Here is a 20305-nt window from a genome sequence, read left to right on the forward strand (position 1 = left end):
AGGGGCTGAAGAGATGGCCCAGTGGTTAACAGTGTTTATTGCTGTGGGAGAGAATCTCACCAATGTTGGACAGCTTATGAATACCTCTAACTCCAGCCCTGGGGTATTTCTTCTGACCTCAGCACCTGCATGTACTCATACACACAGACAAAAATAGTCCAGAATGCTTATAAAGAAACTTCTGGTGGTAGTACATATATTCACTTTCTTGATTGGTATTTCATAGATGTGTGTATGTGTGCCAAAACTTACCAAATCGTATACTTCATTTTTATTTAATAGAGTCACTAGATTTTCTTACTCTTCTGTAAGTAACCACAATAATAGCCTAAATGCTTATATATTGGAAAAGTTTTGATTTACCAGTATGGTATTGAACCAGTCGTGTGCTAAAGCAGTATTGTGTAGGTAACGGGTCCCAACTGCACATCTATTTAGCTCTATTGATTTCTTTTTTTGTGGACTTTTTGTTTCCTTTTGTCTTTATTGGTCTTTTGCTTGTTAATTTTGATTTTCATTTTATGGAGTTTTTGTTTGTTTTAGAAAGAGAAAGAATATAAATTTAGATGAGTGGAGATGATTTGGGAAGAAAAACATCAAAATATTGTATGAAAACAATTTTTAATAAAAAATTTTGAAAGTGTCATGTTGATGGGATATTAGCACCATGAAAATTAGTGTTCTTGTAAATGTACATTTTCTCAGACAGATGGGACCAGCCCACCACACATGGAAACAAAAATGCTTCGGTTTTAATTGTGCAAAAGAATCGTGGGACTGAAATGCCTAGGAACCATCATACTAATTAGTTAAGAGCTAGAATATTGTTACCAAGCACATTTAAAGAAGAAACTTTTAATTAAAATAGGGGTCCTTGCGGCACAGATCATTGATAGAATTAACATGAAATGGTCCTGTCCCAAAAAAAAAAGATTTTAGTAGAGTTGATCATCTTACAGAGCATCATCCTGTTTGTGACACTTTTGAAACAGATATCAAGGCTTCTTTGACTCCACTGTATAGAGGTCTGCTCGTTTCTGTTTTAAAATGGGGATTTGCTGCCGAATTTCAGCCAGCTTCTTCAGGTCTGCAAAAACAGGAACACACATGATTAATAATTTGCAACTACTTAACCAAGCAATGAAATTTTGTCTCCAGACCAAAGTCTCAGCAAATGAGTCATTTGCCTTGTCTGGATGCTGGTGGCCTGGAGTTGGTCCTGGGTCAGTTCAAGTGAGACAAAGCCCCAGAGCTCATCCTCAAAACCACAGTATCGCCAGGATAGAAGAGCAGGGCACAATGGGATCCTTCCAAGTGACCAGCCACAGACTGTGGCCTCAGAGCAGTGGGAACACCAGAAACCATAACCACAGCAGGGCATAGCTTACCTATGTCTGAGTACAGGATTGTTTCCTCTGTGCCAGCTTTGGTTAGGACCTGCCCCCTAAAGAAAATCCAGAGAATGAATAGGGATTCACCAACCTAAAGTTCTGTATATTCTCCTCCTTGTATACCAGGCCAAAAGAAAGATTCTAAGGTCTAAAATAAGGAAGTAGTATAAATTCTGGTTGTTATTTATGTTAAAGTGTGGCACATTATGTAGAAATAAGAGTCCTTTGAGGCTTGTTGAGGAAAGTGGGATATGTTTAATAAACTGCACACTACTACACAGCTCATTCATGATTATAAATATCTAGTAACAGAACTACCAAGAGTCAACAGGAAAAGCCCCTTCCAAGGAAGGTCTCCATCTATACCTCATTTGCTCCCAAGTGCAGCCACACCCGAGGGTAATGAGGCTGGGCCTACACAGGGTCCAGGTCTACAAGAACCCTCTACCTGTGTGGCTGAGACCCCTGGCTCCCTATGCCTTTGAGTTTCAGATTGGAAGACAAGACTTTACCCAGTGTCTGAATAACAAGGGTATGCTGACAGGAGCAACAGCCCTTCAAACGACCAGGTGAAGGGTGCTCTGGAAAACTTTGCAGTACCCAGCCTTTTGGCCCAGTGCAGGGCCAAAATATATCTATCTGGAGAAATGATTAATTTCCAAATATGTCAAAATAAACCATCTGGTACAATTAACTGACTGTTGGATGAAATACCAATGCCATTAATTTCATTTGAATCCTAATTCCCACCCATCTGTCCTGCCAAATTCAAAGTACTTTCTCTAATGTCACTCCCACCCAGACCAACCACCCTAAAGTCATAGGCTGAAAGGCCTCAAAACCCTTCAGGGGAAAAAAAAAAGGGAAGTGCACATAACACACAAAATTACTCTGTGACAAACAGCCACTCTAGGTAGCCATCTGTCCTGAACTGGCTGTAGAGCCTGTCACCACCATCTAGACAGGAATGTGACAGAATCCAGCCTAACCCAGTTTTCCAATGCCCATAAACCCTGGAGTGTGCAACTACTGAGAATCATGCACACAGAGGGGATACTCCTCTCTGGGACCCTTTATTCTTAAATTGTAGAAATTGTGTGTGTGTATACACAGAAGTAGCCTGGACCAAAGCCAACTTCTGAAGTCCAAAGTTCCAGTAAGGACATGTGTCTGATTGAGGTTCTATATGTGAATGTAGTCAAATTACACATACAGTTGCCAGCTGTGTGATGTCCATGGAGAAACATCTGTGAGACTGGACAAATGTCCTATGCTCTCTCAGTGGTAAAATGCTTTGCCGTTTCACAGAGGGACAGTCAGTTTCTTCTAACCCAGTGGTTCTCAACTTTGCTAATGGTGTGACCCTCATGGTGTGGTGACCACCACCATACCACCATAGAATAGTTTATGGTTGCTACCTCATAACTGAAATTTTGCTATAATTATGAGTCATGTAAATATATGATATGCAGGATATCTGATATGTGGAGGGGTTGTGACGCACAGCATGAGAACCACTGCTTTAACCCATCCCCCCATCTCTCTAATCATTATACCCAGCGTAACACTCGTGCCTTGCTTCTCATTCCTGCCCTTGGACCAGTCACTCAGCCTAAATTTTAGCCACATGCAAACCAAGACTTCTGAGATCTCTTCCTGAAACCAAGTGCTTGCCCATGCTGCTGCCTTGTTTGTTTTGTATGACTGCCAGGCCTACCTAGACAAGCAAAGACAACAACAGTCAAGAGCTCAATATGGCAAGCAGGATCAGCTTTCTTCTCAAGTGGGTTGCAAGTGAAAAGCTTCCCTTATGCTTGCCAGGATGTATGGATAAAAAGGGGTAGGAGTTGCAGAAAAATGATCCTGTATCATCTCTCAACTTCCAGCTGAGCTCAGCCTAAGATATACTCACCAAGGATCCACAACAGTGCTGTGTCCCCAGACCACATATGAGGCTTTGTCATCCCGGGCAGGAGAGGCTGTAGCCACATACACCTGATTATCAACAGCCCTGTAGTCAACAGAAAGTAAATACATTGCACATTGCAGACCTTTATACAGTTCTCTAAAATTAAAAAAAAAAAAAAAAAGCAAACTATGAAAACACTAGAAGTAAGCACAGGAAAAGGCTTCTTACATTGGAATGAGCAAGAGTTTGGGGGATAATACACAGAAGAGGCACATGGGATTATAATCAAACTGAGACTTCTGTATAGCAAATGAAGGTACCAAGAATGGAAAGAAAACCTCCAAAATGGCAGAAATGTCTGCAGGTATATAGCTAATAATTCTAAATCTCAGTGTCACAAAACAGCCCAATTTAACAATAGCAATACGTCGAAGTCAGTGTCTGATCCTACCAACCAGGAGGCTGAAGCAAGAGGAATCAAAGTTCAAGGTCAGCCTTGGCTACTCAGGGAGACTATCAAGGAAGAGCAACAGAGCCTCAGCCCACAGCACTACTAGGAGGGGTTGTTGCCCAACCTTTATAGGAAGAAAGAAACAGAGGGAAGAAACTAGGCTGTTGGGGGTACTCTTGAAAGACCCCTGGCCCCTCTTTCTTTTGTGCCTGGGGTGAAAAGACTGCAGTAGACTCCAGGCAGGTGTGAAATGAAACTTGAAAGTAGAGCCAAAATAAACTCCCATCCTTCTATGTTCTTTAGGGCATCTTGTCACAGTGATAGACAGCTGACACACACAACTGACCAACATAGAAGGCCCAATATCACTAATCATCAGGCAACTCAAAACCATGATGACCAACCACAAAACTATCTCACTGTAGGTCCAATGGCTGTTATCAAGAATCCTGATAAATCCCCAAGGGTGTACAGAAAACCCCGGTGCACTATTTAGTGGGACTGTAAACTAGAATAGCCATTGTGGAAAGCAGTGGAGTTGCCTCAGTGCAAAACAGGTCCAGAAATCCCACTAAAAGGTGCAAGTCCAAAGGAAATGAAACAGCACATGAAAAGACATGAACTCAGCATTGGACTATCACAGGAGCCAAGAAACAAACATCCTGTGTCTGTTAACTATTGAGGAGATAAAACCCATGTACAATAGAGTGGCATTCAGCCACTGCAGAATGCCTTTAACCCCAGCATCTCTTGAGGGAACTGCTATGGCATCGGAGACAGTAACTAGCAGAGCTCTCTGTGCGGAGTCATCCTGTCTAAGTGCATCTGGGTGCCAGGGCAGGCAGGCAGGCAGGCGGGGCAGGGCTCCATCTAAGGCTGAGAGAGCAATCAACACTGAGAGGCTTGTTCCTTTCTTACCGGGCTCGCTGAAGCAGCTCCCAGTGGGCTGGTCCTGTGGTCAGATTGAAAGCTCCAGGATACACCAAGAGCTGGCAGCCTCCAGAGAGGAGAGAGAAAGTGTAATGGTGAGCACTCAGCTACTCCCTCCCTTTATCCCTCATCCAATAGAGCCAAACTCAAACTCTTCCACACATAAAAACAGCTCAGCCTAGTAAGACAGGCTCTGAATTTAATTTCTTTTCTTTTTAGAGATATACGTATAAAACACAGCCACAAGAAAAGTGCAATGGATGGCTGATGTCAGACGTGTGCCTTCACTTTTAAAGAATAATGTTATCAAAATGTCACTTGGCCTCAGATGCTCAGCACCACATAGTAAAGAGACGTACGATAGGACTTTCCAACCAATTTGGGGCAGTACACTTTCAGACACTCTTAAGCCCAGAATGCATGCACCTCATCTGCTAAACAGCTGTCAATCATCCATACCATTTAGTTAAGTGTCAGTCATTTCCATAGCTTAGTAAGGACACTGGAATTCACTGAATGGCATCAGAAGTTTATAAATTCTCTCAATCCTCTGTCACACCAGTTCTCTGAGGGAACCACACCCTCTTAGAGAGGTAAAGTGATTATTCAGTGCTAAGGAGTAAAGTTAGAACCAGAACTTCTGACTTGTCTCATTCTTTTTTTACAGGAAGTAAGTTGTCCAAACCAAAATATTACTGACTATATATGTGAGTGTTGAAACCCATGAGAGTACAGATCATTGCTGCATTTCTACCTGGCCCCATGTAACTCCAAATACAGTGATATTAGAGACTCAAAGGGTAAAGGGAATATTCCGGAACAAAGCTTTTGCTACATAGTGTGTGAGATCACACACACCCTCACCCATGTAACCATATTATCCCTTGCTCAGCCAAAGCCTGGTTAGCAAGCTGCTATGGATGTACTGGATGGACATGGAGACATTAACACTGTACTTCTGACATTTTGTGCAAAATTTTTGTGTTTTGCCTCTTGCCACAGATACCACCCCAGAATCAAACCCCCAAGCAGCTTTGTAACCCATCTGTGGTCCTAACTCACCTCTTTGTGCGTAGATTTGTGCAAGCTCCGCGAAGCGCATATCATAGCAGATGCCCAGGCCCACTCGGCAGTAAGCTGTATCCAAACAGAACGATGCACAAATAAGTGAACCTCTGGCATAGAATGGGGGAGTAGAGCTGCTCTGATCCTAAAACCCTGACTAGAAAGAATTAACCCAGGACTCCTACATAGACAAGGTGTAAATTCAATCCCACTGGGACATCGTTCAAAGACAACATTTACAGCTTCAGGGTAGCTTTGACAAGTTCCTTCTGAACAATGCAATGTATTAATGTAATAAGTACAACGTGTCAGTGGTGGCCCACAGGAACACCTTGGATGCCATGGTCCAGAGGCTGTAACCCAATGGAAGAGCGATGTCAAAATCTCAGGTTTCCATTCTCCCCAGACTTTCCAGATTTCTGACTGCTTACCCTCCTCAGTTCTGAACTTTTCATACAGATATGTGAAAAACTTGAAGATAGACATAAAAAGGAAAATGCCTGCTCCTCTTTTCTGGGATTCCTGTAAGAGGCAAACTTATCTGGTACGTACGAGTATCAAATGTGGAGAAACTATCACCAGGACTCAATGTTTTAGATTCTTGAAATGTAATTTTCCCAGGAACATCAATGTCAAACAGATGGATCTGCATCACAAATAATTGATTTGGTTACGTCTGGCCTCCACAGCAGTAGTGGCAGATATCTCTCGATGATCAGATATGGAAATGCTCTAAGACTGACAGCACAAACATCATCCCCAGTTTTGGCCATATTGCACCTACAAGTGGCTACATCCAGCCACTTACCTTATTGCTCTGTGTAGGATCTCAGGTATAGCCTTAAGTAATTGGTGTCTCTATCTTATTTTCAGTCTCTGAAGAAACAGGTTAACAATTTGCCTATCCTTTCTACTACAGTAAAATGGGGAAATGATGTGGCTTTTACAATCTCTATTGTCTTCAGACATGAAAAATGTGCAGGCTCATGGTAGACGAAGTGTATTGTCCTTACTCACCCCAAATGCTAAGGAAGATTTCTCAGAATCAGGATCAAACTGACAAAACTGGCAAAAGAAGAAGAGGCCTTTGGGATGCAGAGACAGGTATATCTCTGAGTCTGAGGTCCAACCAGTCTACCAGGATAGCCAGGGCTACATAGAGCCCGTATCAAAAAAATAAAAAACCACACCATCAACAAAGAAAGCAAAAGGAATGTGCAGCATTTAGAAACAAGTAAGTTGGCATGGTGGCACATGCCTGTGATTCTAACACTAAGGATGCTCTGAAAGGGGACTGCCACAAGTTCCAGGCCAGTCTGGACTACTGAAGTTCAAAGTCAGCCTAGGCTACCCAGAAAGACCCTGTCTCAAGACAAACACAAAATCCATGTAAAATTTTGCAAAACAATTCCAAATGAGATTTATTTATTTACTTCCCTTCCTTCCTCCCTCCTCCTCTCTCCCCTCCCTCCCTTCCTTTTCCTTTTCCTTTTCCTTTTCCTTTTCCTTTTCCTTTTCCTTTTCCTTTTCCTAGACAAAGTTTTTCTCTGTAGTCCTGGCTCTCCTGGAAACGACATAGTAGACCAGGCTGGTCCCCAACTCAAGAGATCTACCTGCCTCTGCCTCCCAAGTGTTGGGATTAAAGGTATGCACCACCAAATGCCTAGCCAAAGTAAGATTTTTGTTTCAAGCACAACAAATGTGGTTTGATAGCAGAAGATTAAGCAATGTAACTTAATCACATTAGTAAAGGAAAATGCCATATGATGTCAAGGACACATACTGAGCGGATAGTAATGCATGCTGTGCGGGGGGGAGGGGCAACGACAGTGACTAAACCCAGGCCCTGCTGAGCTTCATCTCCAGCCTGTACTGGGGAAGCTTCTACAACCAACCATGGTTTTCAAAACAAAGAAAAAACACTTTCTAGGGAGGGAATGCTTTTCATCTAGTAGTCATACTAAGCACTTCTGAAGCATCATATTTAGGAGTAAAATAGTGAGTGTGTTCCTTCTGAGACTGGAAACGACACAAGGACACATTCTTCTTTCTTTGTTGATTTTTGAGACAGGGTTTCTCTGTAGCTCTGGCTGGAACTCACTCTGTAGACCAGGCTCAAACAAAGAGGCATGTGCTACGACTGCCCACCTAAGAGCACCTAAGATTTAATGGTATGTCTGAGATCCTACACAGAGCAACAAGTTCCACAAGGTTGAACCATACAGGACCAATGGCTTAAAGATGAATTACATCTATAGCCTTGCAAGAAACAGAAACTGGAAGGCGATGAGATCTGCACTTCTTACCTTCCTGTGCTTTACCAGTAAACTTCCATCAGGCCCAAACACAGAGCAGGTATTATACAGTTTCCCAGCATCCTCTTCAGGGATGGAGCCTTCCATTGAAGAAATGCACAGTCACACAAAGCAGTAGCAAAAAGGAATGGGCCAAGAACTTTGTGAGTGGGTTACAAGTCTACAAACAGTCATTTGGGCCCAATAATAACATTTATTCCAAGCATTCTTCCCCCACTTAAATAAATCTTTCAGTGATTAAGCTCCAAATTATTGAAATAGAACTAGTCCAAATGTCAGAGAAAGGTTTAAAAAATAACCAAAATGCCCTTGAAATTCAGTCATGACATTGAGCAGCAGTTAATATGTAACTTCAGAGCAAAATCAGGAATTCCTCATTGCTCAAATCCATCAAGTCTTACGACAAAACTGAATCCCACGGGCCCTTGTTGAAAAATGTTAAGACACAAACTTGCATGTTTTACACTTAGTATATCTTGAAGTGTATCCCAAGTTGACCTTGAATTTACAATGCTCCTGCCTCAGCTTTCCAAGTGCTGGGATCATAGGTGTATGCCACCACCCCTGGCAACCTCATTCTTTTCAAGGGCTAAAATGTTTAAATGTAATAGAAGTCATCCTAGCATTGTTAATATTTAGGTGTCACACCACATGGAAGAAGTTACCTCCAATGAGATATATGCTGCTCTCCTTTGCTACTTCAGAAAGCTTCTGTGTGGACTCTCCAGGGATCTTCTCTGCATATTCAGGAAAGTAGTTTGTTCCGTATGGAGAATTGAAGCACTCCTAGAGTCATGTTAGAGAAGGGAAAAGGGGGAAACCAGGCAAACCATTTAAAGATCTGCAGAAAGCAGAAACACAGCACTTCCCATTCTGCTTGGAGGAGATAAAACACCAGTAGGAAAAGACCCAGCTAAAGCTAAAGAATGTGCAATCGAAGGCAGACAGGCAACCAGCTCAGGTGAGGATGGGGGGACTAATCATTCCTGGTGACCTGGCAGAAGGCTAGACCTGGAGCTGTGGAATTACCAGTTCTTGGACATCCAGGTCCATCACAAATCATGTTTACTCTGTGATTTTTGAATCCTGAGGTGAAATCTGGAGCTCAAAATTATACCACTAATTCAGTGAAGCAATAAAAGTTAGGCATTAAAAAGCTCTGAAAGCTACAGAGGTTAAACTGTTTTATTAACTGTAAATAAGCTGTGTCTAACTCCATTCTGACATCTTTATGATGTCTCTCATGGATAGGAAAAGTGGGTGAGGATGAAAAAAAGACAGGGATGGGATACAGACACCAAAAATGACACACTAACACACACATACAACACGTCTGCTGTCTGCAGTCCTTTGACATGTCAGAAAACAACAGGTAAGCATTTACCAGATTTCAATTTAAATTCACTCATTTTGCATTTAACAACAGTGTCTACGTACCAGGCATTATGCTAAAAATGACCAGCATGTCAAGAGTTAGCGAGCTAAGTAAGCACGTACATAACTCAAAGCACTTTCCCTCCTAGACTTTTACTTCATCTCAGCAACATAAACTAACAAGAGACCATGGATAGGTACCAGGTACTGATCGGTCCTGTCACTGATGCACAGAGAACATCAGGTTGGTTCTATATAGTAACTTCCAGGCAGCCATGGCTACACAGTGATCTAAAAAGGAAGACTGGATTGTGCTGGGAAATGTCTCAACCAGTAAAGTGTTTGTCCCAAGAGCATGAGGGCATGAGTTGGATGCTCGGCACATATGTGAAATAAGCCTGTCATGAGGAGATGCACTTACTCAGAACTCCAACGCCAGGGGAGGAGTGAGGAGTGGATCTCTGAGGCTTGCCGGCTAGCCGGTCCAGACTTACTTGCGAGTCCCAAGTCCCAGTGAGAGACCTCGCCTCAAAAACAGAGTGGTTAGACAGTAGGGAGCATGGGGCTTTAGTCCCAGCACTTGGAGGCAGAAGCAGGTGAATCACTGAGTTCGAGTCCACCCTGGGCTACAGAGCAAGTGACAGGACAGCCAGGACTACACAGAGAAAGCCTGCCTTGAAACAACACAGTAAAACTGCTCCTGTGGAACTGACCTCTGGCCCCTCAGGGTGTTCCCTTTGCTAACTGATCCCTGATCATTCAGGAACTCTGAGGCTGTACTTAACCACCAACTATGATACAACCTTCAACTCAAAAACCTCAAGACAATTTTTCAAAAACTGAACAGTGCTAAAGCAATATGGTCTGACCTAAAATATGACAATAAAAAGCCTGAAATATGCAAGGTAGCAAGTAATCATAGAGGCCCTGAGTGTGTCTTTAAGGAAGTCCCCCCAATGGATTTCTTACTCCTCGTCTGAACAGGGTAAGTGATCTTGTTCAAAACTTGTAACCATGTTTGACATCTTACGATAAAGGTCGCTGCTAGTCTTTGTGAAAGAGGAGACAAATACGAAACAATATTAGGGTTCCAAAAGGCATTGCTGGAGGTGGGACACAAGAGGACCACTGCCGGCAAGCAGTACTGTAGTGGGTCCACAGCTCCTAGAAAGGGCAGGTTGCCCCCGATACTTACTGGCAGAGAAACTATGTTGGCACCTTGCTTTGCTGCCTCCCGCACTAGGCTACAAGCCCGGGTAATGTTATCTGATTTAATGGAAGAAACATGAAGCTGAATGAGGGCCAGGCGGAAAGCTAGGGAGAAAGAAAAAAAAAAAAAAAAAGTAGTCAGATCTGCCCACCAAGTTCACTCAGAACCAGGATTCTCAAACAGGATATCAGGCAGTGTTTGAACATGGTTTTTGATTGTCCCAACTACTGGCCATCTAAAGGGGTATATCGACAACACTGACAAAATCTGGCTTCTGAAGAAGGCCGAATCTCTCCTTAAAAGTATAAAAACTATGATCGCTCATTCCTTGGCGAATCCTAAATATGATAAGAAAAAAAACATTTAGCCCCTGATGCCTCTTAATTGAACAGTGCCAGGATCTGGATAAAAACAAATGAAACCAAAACCTGGCATTATTTTCAGGTTAACAGACCTTGAGCTGTCACTAGAGTATCACAGAAACTCACTAATATCTCCCTTAACCCTAAGAAGATAGATTGTTTTTGCTCCTGAGGCAGGACAGGATAATAAAACTATGGTTTTGTTTCTAGCTTCTTCCAAAAGCGCCCTCTGCAGGCTGACGCAGGAAAGCCCCTCCACTGGGGTCCCCCGTGTGCAAGACTTGTTGCTTCACCTTCTCGGGAAAGCTATTAATGACTTTGAAGATGAACAAGTCGGGGCGGAGGGCACGAAAACACCGCGAGTGACCGGCCTATTATGGGAACAACGTTTACATGAACATGCCAGGTCACTGCACCTATAAACTTTTACAGACGGGGAACTGCGGAGTGAGGTGCGATTATCCATCCGCTTTCTGAGGCGAGGAAGTCAGAGCCACGAGTTGGACACCACCACCCAACCCGCAAGCTGACCGGCTCCGACAGCACAGGACGCCCCGCGCGGAGGCCTGTGCTCGCACGGTCAGCCGTCCCTGGGCTTCCCCGAGCCGCGGACACGGGCGACAAGAGCCACCGGCATGGCTGACCGGGGGACGCAAGGACCCAGCCGGCTCATCTGCACCGCCTCACCGAGGACCCCGCTCCCGCTGGGAGCTGGACAACCAGGCCAAGAGCCACTTACTAGACATGGCTCTTGCACGGAGCACCACAGGCCACAGGGACTGCTGCCAGTCAATCTCCTCTGCCGAGTGCGGAAGGCGGGGCCGAGCCGCGCGCGCAGAAGGGGCGTGGTCAAGGGCTGGGCCGAGGGGCGGAGCCTCGATGAGCTTTTTTCTTTTGTGCTGGGCTGTAGTGTTGGTGAATAAGCCTACGAATTTGTGCACATTCAGTACCAGTCTACCACTAAGCTACATTCTTGCCTGGGCACCGTACTAAAAATGGCTCACCCTTTGCGGTTGCATACACCAAGAAGTGATAATTACAAATTCTTCATATAGGGCTTTCAAAAGCAAAGTCAAAAAAGAGCCTATGTTATGGTGGTGTGCCATAAATGGTCCGGGATAAAAAGACCCTACTTGTGGCACAAAGGACATAAACTTCAGGTTGGATCATAGCAGTGGCCAGGGTAACGATGCTTGAGGTAACGTCCATGCTTGAGGACGTGCACCTGGCTGTTTTAGGCTAGGACTTCACAGTTTGCTCCTGACTGGGCTGGGGAAAGAGAGTTGGTGCTAAGCAGTATTCTACGATTTGACCTTTGTATTTATTAAATTTTTATTCATTATCCTTTATGTAAATATTTATTTTTGTTTTGAGCTTTTCTGGTTTTCAGACAGGGTCTCTCTCCTGCAGCCTTGGCTGCACTTTAACTATGTAGCTAAGGCCCACCTTGTCTAATGCTCCTGCTTCCACTCTTTTTTTTTTTTTTTTTTTTTTGGTTTTTCGAGAGGGGTTTTTTGTATAGCCCTGGCTGTCCTGGAACTCACTTTGTAGACCAGGCTGGCCTCGAACTCAGAAATCCACCTGCCTCTGCCTCCCAAGTGCTAGGATTATTATTCAAGTGCTAGGATTAAAGGCGTGCGCCACCATGCCCGGCTCTGCTTCCACTCTTGAATGCAGGGATTGAGTCCTGTACCAACACACCCAGCTAGCGACAGCGCTTTCTAAGCTTTGCAGTGGTTGCAAGTGAAAGTCCATACCTTGTCACATTTGCAGAGCACGGAACCAAAGGGGTTAGAGAGCTCGACAAGAGGAAAGAAAGCCTGCAGATCAGATCCCCAAAAGAAAATTTAGCCAGCTGTCTTCAGTGCAGCTGAGCTTTTCACAGACTTTGGGAGAGAGAGAGACCGAGAAAGAGACGAGGAGAGAGAGAGAACCATAAACAGCAGTTTAAAAAGAACAAAGCCATAAACAGCAGTTTGAAAAGGACAAAGCAGGACTGGAGAGATGGCTCCGTGGTGAAGAGCAGGTACTGCTCTTGCAGAGGACCTGGGTTTGGATCCAAGCACCCACATCATGTCTTGAGGGGAATCACAGAATTGTTTCTTCCAAGAATCTGGGAGCATTGGGGAAGCAGAGTGAAGACAGAATGTATGGGCTGGAGAAAGGTGTGGGGATGGGTTGCAGTATGGCCTTATGTCTTCCAGGTTTAACATATTTACCCCTTCATCTTGCATTAGAAACTGCAGTGGCCTGGTAGCCATGGCAACTATTGTAGAAAAAGCCAGGTCTATGGTGACAGATCTATTGACCTGCTCTAGTAAAAAGAAGAGGGAAAAGTCACAGAAACCTCACTTCCTGAGCTCAACTGATCTTCCTGCCTCCTTCAATAGCTGAGGCTGTGAGCACCCCAGCACCTACCTAGTGCCATTGGTTTTAGCCTACCTAAGGTACATATATAAGACAAATGTTTGATCTGCAGATAAAATACAGATAAACGAACAGACAGCCTCGAGAGCAGAAGTTCTGAGCAAACTTGTATCAGTTTATTTACAATTGTAATTTATAAACAGTAACACAAACATCTTTACATTAATATTATGAAAAAAAGTCCCATAGCTGAGATGGTGGAAAAATGAGACTTCAGGACATCTCAAAGAGGGTGTTGAGAAAATGGGAGAAATGAAATACAACAGTTTGGGGGAAGAATTATAAATATCAAGTACCGCACAAGGTGCAATTTCATGCAAATGTCTTCAACCACTCAAATACATTGTTTTTATTTAGATATCAGAATAGAGTTCTTTTAATTATGTTACCATTCAGTCACTTGATTTCCATTAAGCAAATTAAAACACTGGCTACTGGTGGGGTACATCTAGATATTTCTATCAACCAACCCCTTGGAGAAAATCTATTACATGTTATGACATGGCAGGTTCTATTTACTATTTTTCAGACAGATTTTATAAAAATCATCCCATGGTCTGAAGATGTTTTGGCTCTCTCAGCACAGTGACTAATATGGGCCACAGAAATTAATCTAAGCAAGCTGTGAGACAAAGCAGACTGCATCCGTTCTTTCAGAGTGGAAGAACGGAACAAGTGCTAACTACTCAAACTTTACTGAGAAGACAAAACCAAAGGAAAACTTTTAGAAAGTGATAAAAAAAACAATGAAAAATTTCTGTAGCTCTCTGATTATCTTTTTTAAAAAACTGGACATTAGTGTGGTCACAGGTGATCATTTCGGGGATGATAATCAGTGTGTTCAAAGCATTTTGAAACAGCCTAGACCAAATGACCCATTTGTAATAAAGACCAATGACATTTTTACAGATACAATTCTGTCCCCAAATGCTAATTTTAACCTTAACATGCCTACTTACTTCTAGTGCTGTTAACTGTTCCTTAGCAACCCTATCTCTGAGGCAATTAGTCTCTGGATAATTACCTACTGGAGAGAAGATGGGGTGAAGCTGACGCTTCAGTGTCTCACTATGGGCTGTATTTGAGTTGCTATGATCTCCATCCATTCCATCAAACAGACTTCAATCTTTTAAAGAACAGAAACAGTGAGCTAATTATTAGTCTAACTGTTTATTTCGATAATGCTCATTGTAGTAAAACTCAATGTAGCAATTAAATCTCTTCAACTAATTCTATCCCTAAATTTCAGTGAAGACATTGCAAATATGTATGTGTACAGTTGTTTTAAAACCTGAAAATGATGCATGTCCTTTAAAACAGCTCTTCAAAACAGAACTGCATTCTGTGCCCTTGGATCCATAGGGCACAAGGCCAGTTACTTCAGTCATTTAATAACTGACCTTTATAATAAATCATTATATAAAACCAAAGATGCAAAAGAAATTTTTAAAAAAGTGTACCCATCCCGATATTGATTACAATAATTTGCATTTAGACCCTCTACTCAGGCACCCCATGAGCAAATCAAAGGTCTCTGGTTAGTATTGAGTCAGGAAATATATTTTCATATTTCTCTTCGTTGCCTTAATTTCACTTAAATAACTTTCTTTACATTAACTTTCCAAAGCATCCAACACTTTCATGATCTGCTGTTTTATGGCTCTGGTAGCGTCTCCTGCATTTGGAATCAAATACCTATGGGGGAAAAGACACATATATGTGTTAGTACAGCACTTTCCCTTCAGATCTCTGCTGAGATGTCACATAAAGGTAGCAGAGATGCCTTGCTATGTGCTCCATAAACTTACCTCAGCAGATGATCAAAATGTTACTTGAAAATCCAAAGTCAAAGCCATGGGACTTTTCATATATCACACAGCTAAGAATCTCTGAACTACTAAGTATGTGTAATGTCCAAAGAAAACACAGGTAAATCATCGTACTTGCTGTCTAGTACAATTATGATTTGATGGCATCCAATTCCCAGGACAATGGCAACCTTAAGCAAAACATTAAGTTGTCTAAACAAGATTCAAACCATCTCCAGGTTAAGGAGTTTTGATGATGGAAAATAAAATATCAACTTAACATTCTAAGACAAATTTATTTCCCCACAAATCAGCATTTAGTGTAGCATTTGTATAATTCATCTAACATTCTTTTATTTGCGTATCTATATTTTGCACATGTGTATCTATGTGCACAGAGACCAGATGAGGGTGCTGCAGGTCTTTTTTGTTTGGGTTTTATTTTGATTTTTTTCTGTGTAGTCCTAGCTGTCTCAGAACTCACTCTATCGGCCACGATGGCCTTGAACTCAGATCCCCCTGCCTCTGCCTCCCATTGCTGAGACTAAAAGCATGTGCCACCCCGACCAGCTGGATGTCTCGCAGGTTGGGGTATAACACCTGTGAGCCACTGGACGTGGGTTCTGGGTGCTGGGAATTGAGGCCTCGCCCTCATGACAGAGCAGAGTCTCTAGACTGTTACAGTATTTCTCTTGTTTTGTTTTTCTGTTACACCTCCTCCCATGGGGGCGGGGGTCCGTGTGTCCTGGGGTGGTAAGTAGAGTTGGAGACTGAACTCAGGTTAGCAGGCTTGGCGACAAGTGCCTGTAACTGCTGAGCCAGCTCTCTTGACCCCTAGATTATCATTAACTACTCTGCTGTGAAATTTGCTACAGCATAACTGAAATCATGCACCAGGGTAGAAGCCACAGATACTAGGAAGACGATTACAGATGACACTGTTCCAGGAGCGGAGCACCTTCGTGCCCTCCACCAACATCCACTCACCAAAAGCAAGGAGCCTGAACTTAATGGGCTCCATTATTCAGATAATAATGATGATAATAATAATAAACAACTTACCTTTCAATAGCCAAGATTTCTATCCCAGAAGCACTGCTGTTTCCATACTTGAAGGTAATTAGCTCCGGATGTTTTTTTTTGGACGTAATTTTAACTACAGAATTTAGTGCTTGTCGAGACTGGATGTAAGCCAGGCCTTTCCTCGAAAGAATCTCCCTTAAGCAGTACATATGTGTGGCGGTAACCAACAGATGGCTTGAAAGGAAAGAAAGTTTAAATGAATGAGATTCCAACAGACATGTCAGTTCAACAGCTCCAATGTAAAAAATTCAACTTTAAAGAATTATTTTTGAGTTATCTATGAATATATTTGATAAACAAGCTATATATTTTTTCATCTAATATGTAAAATTGTTTTATTAACAGATAATACCATAAATATTTAAGAGTAAAGGTGTGTTTTCTAATGAGAAGTTGAGTGTAATATGTAAATAATTTTTAACTTTAATGGACTATCCTGCCATTCTCAGAACTTTTAACATGATTATATGTATTCAAAACTATTCTCTTTCTAATATCAAAGTCCACTAGGCAATTGTTGGGTTTCCTTACATATTTTATAATATTCTGCAACTAAATCCTGAAGGCAAAATGGGCATGAATTAAAAACAATTAAAACAGAATATCTTAGCTCACTTTTAACATAAACAGTAAGGCACACTATTAAACATGCCTAGAATGTGAAACATTTTGCCAGATATGGCCTAGACTCATGAACAGAATAGGCACATAGGAGAAAAGGGAAAGTCCCACCATTCAGTGCGTGAGAATAGGCAGGCAGTGCAGGACAGACCCAGCGGAGAAGGGAAACTGTCAAGGCTAACATGGGACACTGGAAACCCTGGGGATGATCTAATGTGGGCAGCACTGATAACACTCGGGCGAAGTGATGGCATCAGAGTTGTGTCAGAAACTGCTTGTACTCTTGGGATTGTACGCTGAAACACTTAGGGTGAGCTGCTCCCGAATGGCCTGGGTGTGCCTTACACTTATTAAGGGGACTGGGAAGAGGGACCAAGAGCCAACATGTCCAAGAGAGGGGCATCAGAGTGTTCAATGTACTTACAATTCAATGTCCTGTCTCAGAATTTCCAAAATACAAAGTACCTAAGACCTTTAGAAGCAGACACTTAACAAGAGTTGACAGTGGGAAATGAGGTCTTTTGCACTTGAATAAAAAGTCCCTTGCACTTTGCGTCTATATTGACTTTGCCCAGTGCAAGTTTACTTGTAAAACATGTTCAAAAGTACCTAGGAAACATATGTCCACTTTCTTTAACTTCTTTACAGGGAAAGTGATGCTTGATGTCCGGCTTGTTGATCCAGGTCTGGATGTTCACAACCTCTTTTCTATCATCATCTGACATGGACGAGCTGTCGATTTCATCTGGGAGGGAAGAGAAGGGTTAGGCCATCAGTACCTTCCTAGTATGTGGACACACTTCTTAGCATGTGGACACTTCTTAGCAACCACAAACTGTTGGCTGTGTTCTGAACATAGGGCATGACAGTGAGAAACAAAGGAAGCACTTCAGATCCTACTGGCTCTGTTACAGACATGGGAAGCAACCCTTAAGATAAGCAAGTCAAGTCAAACTCCTGGGAGTACATGTTGCAGGTTTGAGAAAAGATGTCGCAACTGTGGTCTGGCATGTCAGTGAGAAGCATCTTTCTCCAGGCGGGGAGGCAGTGTTCCCCTTTGCCAGTTTCTGACTTCATAAACAGCACAGGGGAAATTTTCCTGAAGAAAACACCAATAGCTTATGTTCTAAGATCAACAATCGACAAATGGGACCTCATAAAATTGCAAAGCTTCTGGAAGGCAAAGGGCACTGTCAATAGGACAAAACGACAACCAACAGATTGGGAAAAGATCTTTACCAATCCTACATCAGATAGAGGGCTAATATCCAATATATACAAAAAACTCAAGAAGTTAGACTCTAGAGAATTAAATAATCCTATAAAAAAATGGGACACAGAGCTAAACAAAGAATTCTCAACAGAGTTAAGTCTAATGGCCAAGAAGCACCTAAAGAAATGTTCAACATCCTTAGTTGTTGCGGTAAATCTCCAACCCAAATATGCCCTGGCAATGAAAACACAACTCAGTTAATAAGAATACATGCTGTGTGCCTAGATTGGGCAGATCTACTGCTACACTACCATCTTCTCCATCTATGAGACCCCTTAGAACTTGCGGTTTCTCCAGGCCATGTGTTTCTGCTCTGCTTTTCTTCTTCCTCCTCCTCTGTGTCCTTTCCCTCTTCCATTTTCTCCTTTTCTCTCCCTCCTGCCACTCCACCTTCCCTTTATCTGCCCAATCATCAGCTCCCCTTTATTTTACAAATTAAGGTGGGAAGCAGATTTACAGGACATCACCTGAGTGCTGACTCATTCCTTGTTTGGAGCCCCTCATGGGAGAATGGAATTAACATCAAATATAATTAGCCCCAGGGCTATCCACAACACTTAAGTCATCAGAGAAATGCAATTAAAAACAACCCTGAGATTCTACTTCACACCAGTCAGAATGGCTAAGATCAAAAACTCAAGTGACAGCAGATGCTGGCGAGGATGTGGAGAATAAGGAACACTCCACCACTGTGGTCTGTTTAACACTTCCCAGCAATCACACCTAAGTATAGTATGGAAAGTAGACACTGTAGACATTTACATTTACAGTCTTCTCATATTTTTACTTTCTTTTTTTACTATATTTTTAACTATTTTTACCAACATAACTTTTTCTAACTCAATATACATATAAACTATGGTTACTTACATTATTTAGGCTATGGAATTATAAGTAAAAATTATACACATTGACTTTGATTTTTTTTTAACATGACAATCCTAGGTAAACTAAATCTCCTAGGTACTGTAGTGCCATCTAGTGGCCTTTTAGGGCCTTGGCACATTCCTGCAGACCCACAACTCTCAGGCAGCAAGTGAGTGTTCAAAGGGCTTAACTACAACTTCCACCAACACCAATGGCTTGCTCAGGCTTGCTCTTCAGCTGATGACAGGTAGTTGAGGCCTATGCAAAATGTCTGCGTACATTTCTAGTGAGCACCATTCAGGAATTCTAAAACCAAAGCATTACTAAAGGTCCCTCTGAGAGTCAAACGACCCTTTCTTTCACAGGGTTCCTTGAGACCACTGGAAAACACTTTACATTACAATTCATAACTAGCAAAATTACAGTTATGAAGTAGCAAGAATAAACTTTATGGTTGGGGATCAGCACAACATGAGCAACTGTCGGAGCATTAGGAAGCTTGAGAAGCACTGCCACAGACACTCCCTGCTAGGGACGTCGTCCTGAGAAGCCTTGGTTGCAAGTCCCAGGACAATGAGCCCTCGGTCTGGACAGACAGAGTGTGGGTAAGTGTATCACTACTCAACCTGTGTCGTATTCCTCTTCATCGCCGATGCTGAACACAGGCTTCACTCCACGGTAAGGCTTGCCCACTCTGTCGCTGCTGCTCACGTGCCTGCATCAAAACAAGTGTAGGAAGGAGACACCACTAAGAAGTAATCAGAGATTTTTAACTCAGCCTCATCTGAATGTTGGAACACAATGTAAATGCCCTTCACAGAGCACCCACAGCTTTAGGACAACTACATTAAGAAAACTGCAAGAAGATAAATGATGTAAGCAAAGAGTCATGTGCCATTCTATCCAGCCAAGGGAAATCAGTTCAATGCGCCCATTTAAGCCAGTGGCTTGGCGCTTCTGGGCCTGGGGAACTTACCCCTCTGTTGTTTCCTTATCTGAAATACAGTAATTAAAAGAGACTTTGCCCTTCAGGATTACTGTGAAAACGCAGCTATCCCCTCCCCTTTACAGAGCCCTCAGAACACCACCTAGTAAACATGCAATACGAGCTCACTACACAGAACAAACAGCACAAGAACAGGAGGGCCCACGGCTCCTTTGGTAGCTGCAAATTCCTCAGAGCTTTTCCTCCATTTTTATTACTGCTGCTTCTGTTTTA

General features: G+C 42.6%; 2 protein-coding genes across 3 annotated transcripts in view; both read right to left on the reverse strand.

Annotated features, from left to right (window-relative positions):
* Positions 1-743: 743 nt before the first annotated feature.
* Nit2 (nitrilase family member 2) lies at positions 744-11816 on the reverse strand. The gene is made up of 10 exons (XM_021209450.2): positions 11747-11816; positions 10631-10749; positions 8727-8847; positions 8053-8141; positions 6299-6392; positions 5744-5818; positions 4670-4748; positions 3304-3402; positions 1389-1444; positions 744-1087 (listed from the first exon to the last, which is right to left on the reverse strand). The coding sequence occupies exons 1-10, from the start codon at positions 11751-11753 to the stop codon at positions 996-998; spliced, it is 831 nt and encodes a 276-aa protein (XP_021065109.1). The 5' UTR covers positions 11754-11816; the 3' UTR covers positions 744-995.
* A 1712-nt stretch (positions 11817-13528) lies between these two features.
* Positions 13529-20305, reverse strand: part of Tbc1d23 (TBC1 domain family member 23) — a 52139-nt gene continuing 45362 nt past the window's right edge. The window contains exons 16-19 of one of the 2 annotated variants that reach the window (XM_021209105.2): positions 19713-19801; positions 17556-17691; positions 16305-16499; positions 13529-15129 (exon numbers count right to left, since the gene is read on the reverse strand). In XM_021209105.2, coding sequence (XP_021064764.1) covers positions 15048-15129; positions 16305-16499; positions 17556-17691; positions 19713-19801 — 502 coding nt within the window. In that variant the 3' untranslated portion in view covers positions 13529-15047. The remainder of the gene's footprint in view (positions 15130-16304; positions 16500-17555; positions 17692-19712; positions 19802-20305) is intronic. The other variant, XM_021209106.2, reaches the window with a different exon arrangement.

Source organism: Mus pahari, chromosome 12, assembly GCF_900095145.1.
Source record: "Mus pahari chromosome 12, PAHARI_EIJ_v1.1, whole genome shotgun sequence".
In the NCBI taxonomy this organism is placed as follows: Eukaryota; Metazoa; Chordata; class Mammalia; order Rodentia; family Muridae; genus Mus; species Mus pahari.

Coding starts and splice junctions, on each gene's coding strand:
- Nit2 (XM_021209450.2), bottom strand. Junction 6,393..8,052: donor TACTGGTAAAGCACAGGAAG/GTAAGAAGTGCA, acceptor TTTGTGATGCAG/ATCCATCTGTTTGACATTGA. Junction 5,819..6,298: donor TTTCTCCACATTTGATACTC/GTACGTACCAGA, acceptor GTTTGGATACAG/CTTACTGCCGAGTGGGCCTG.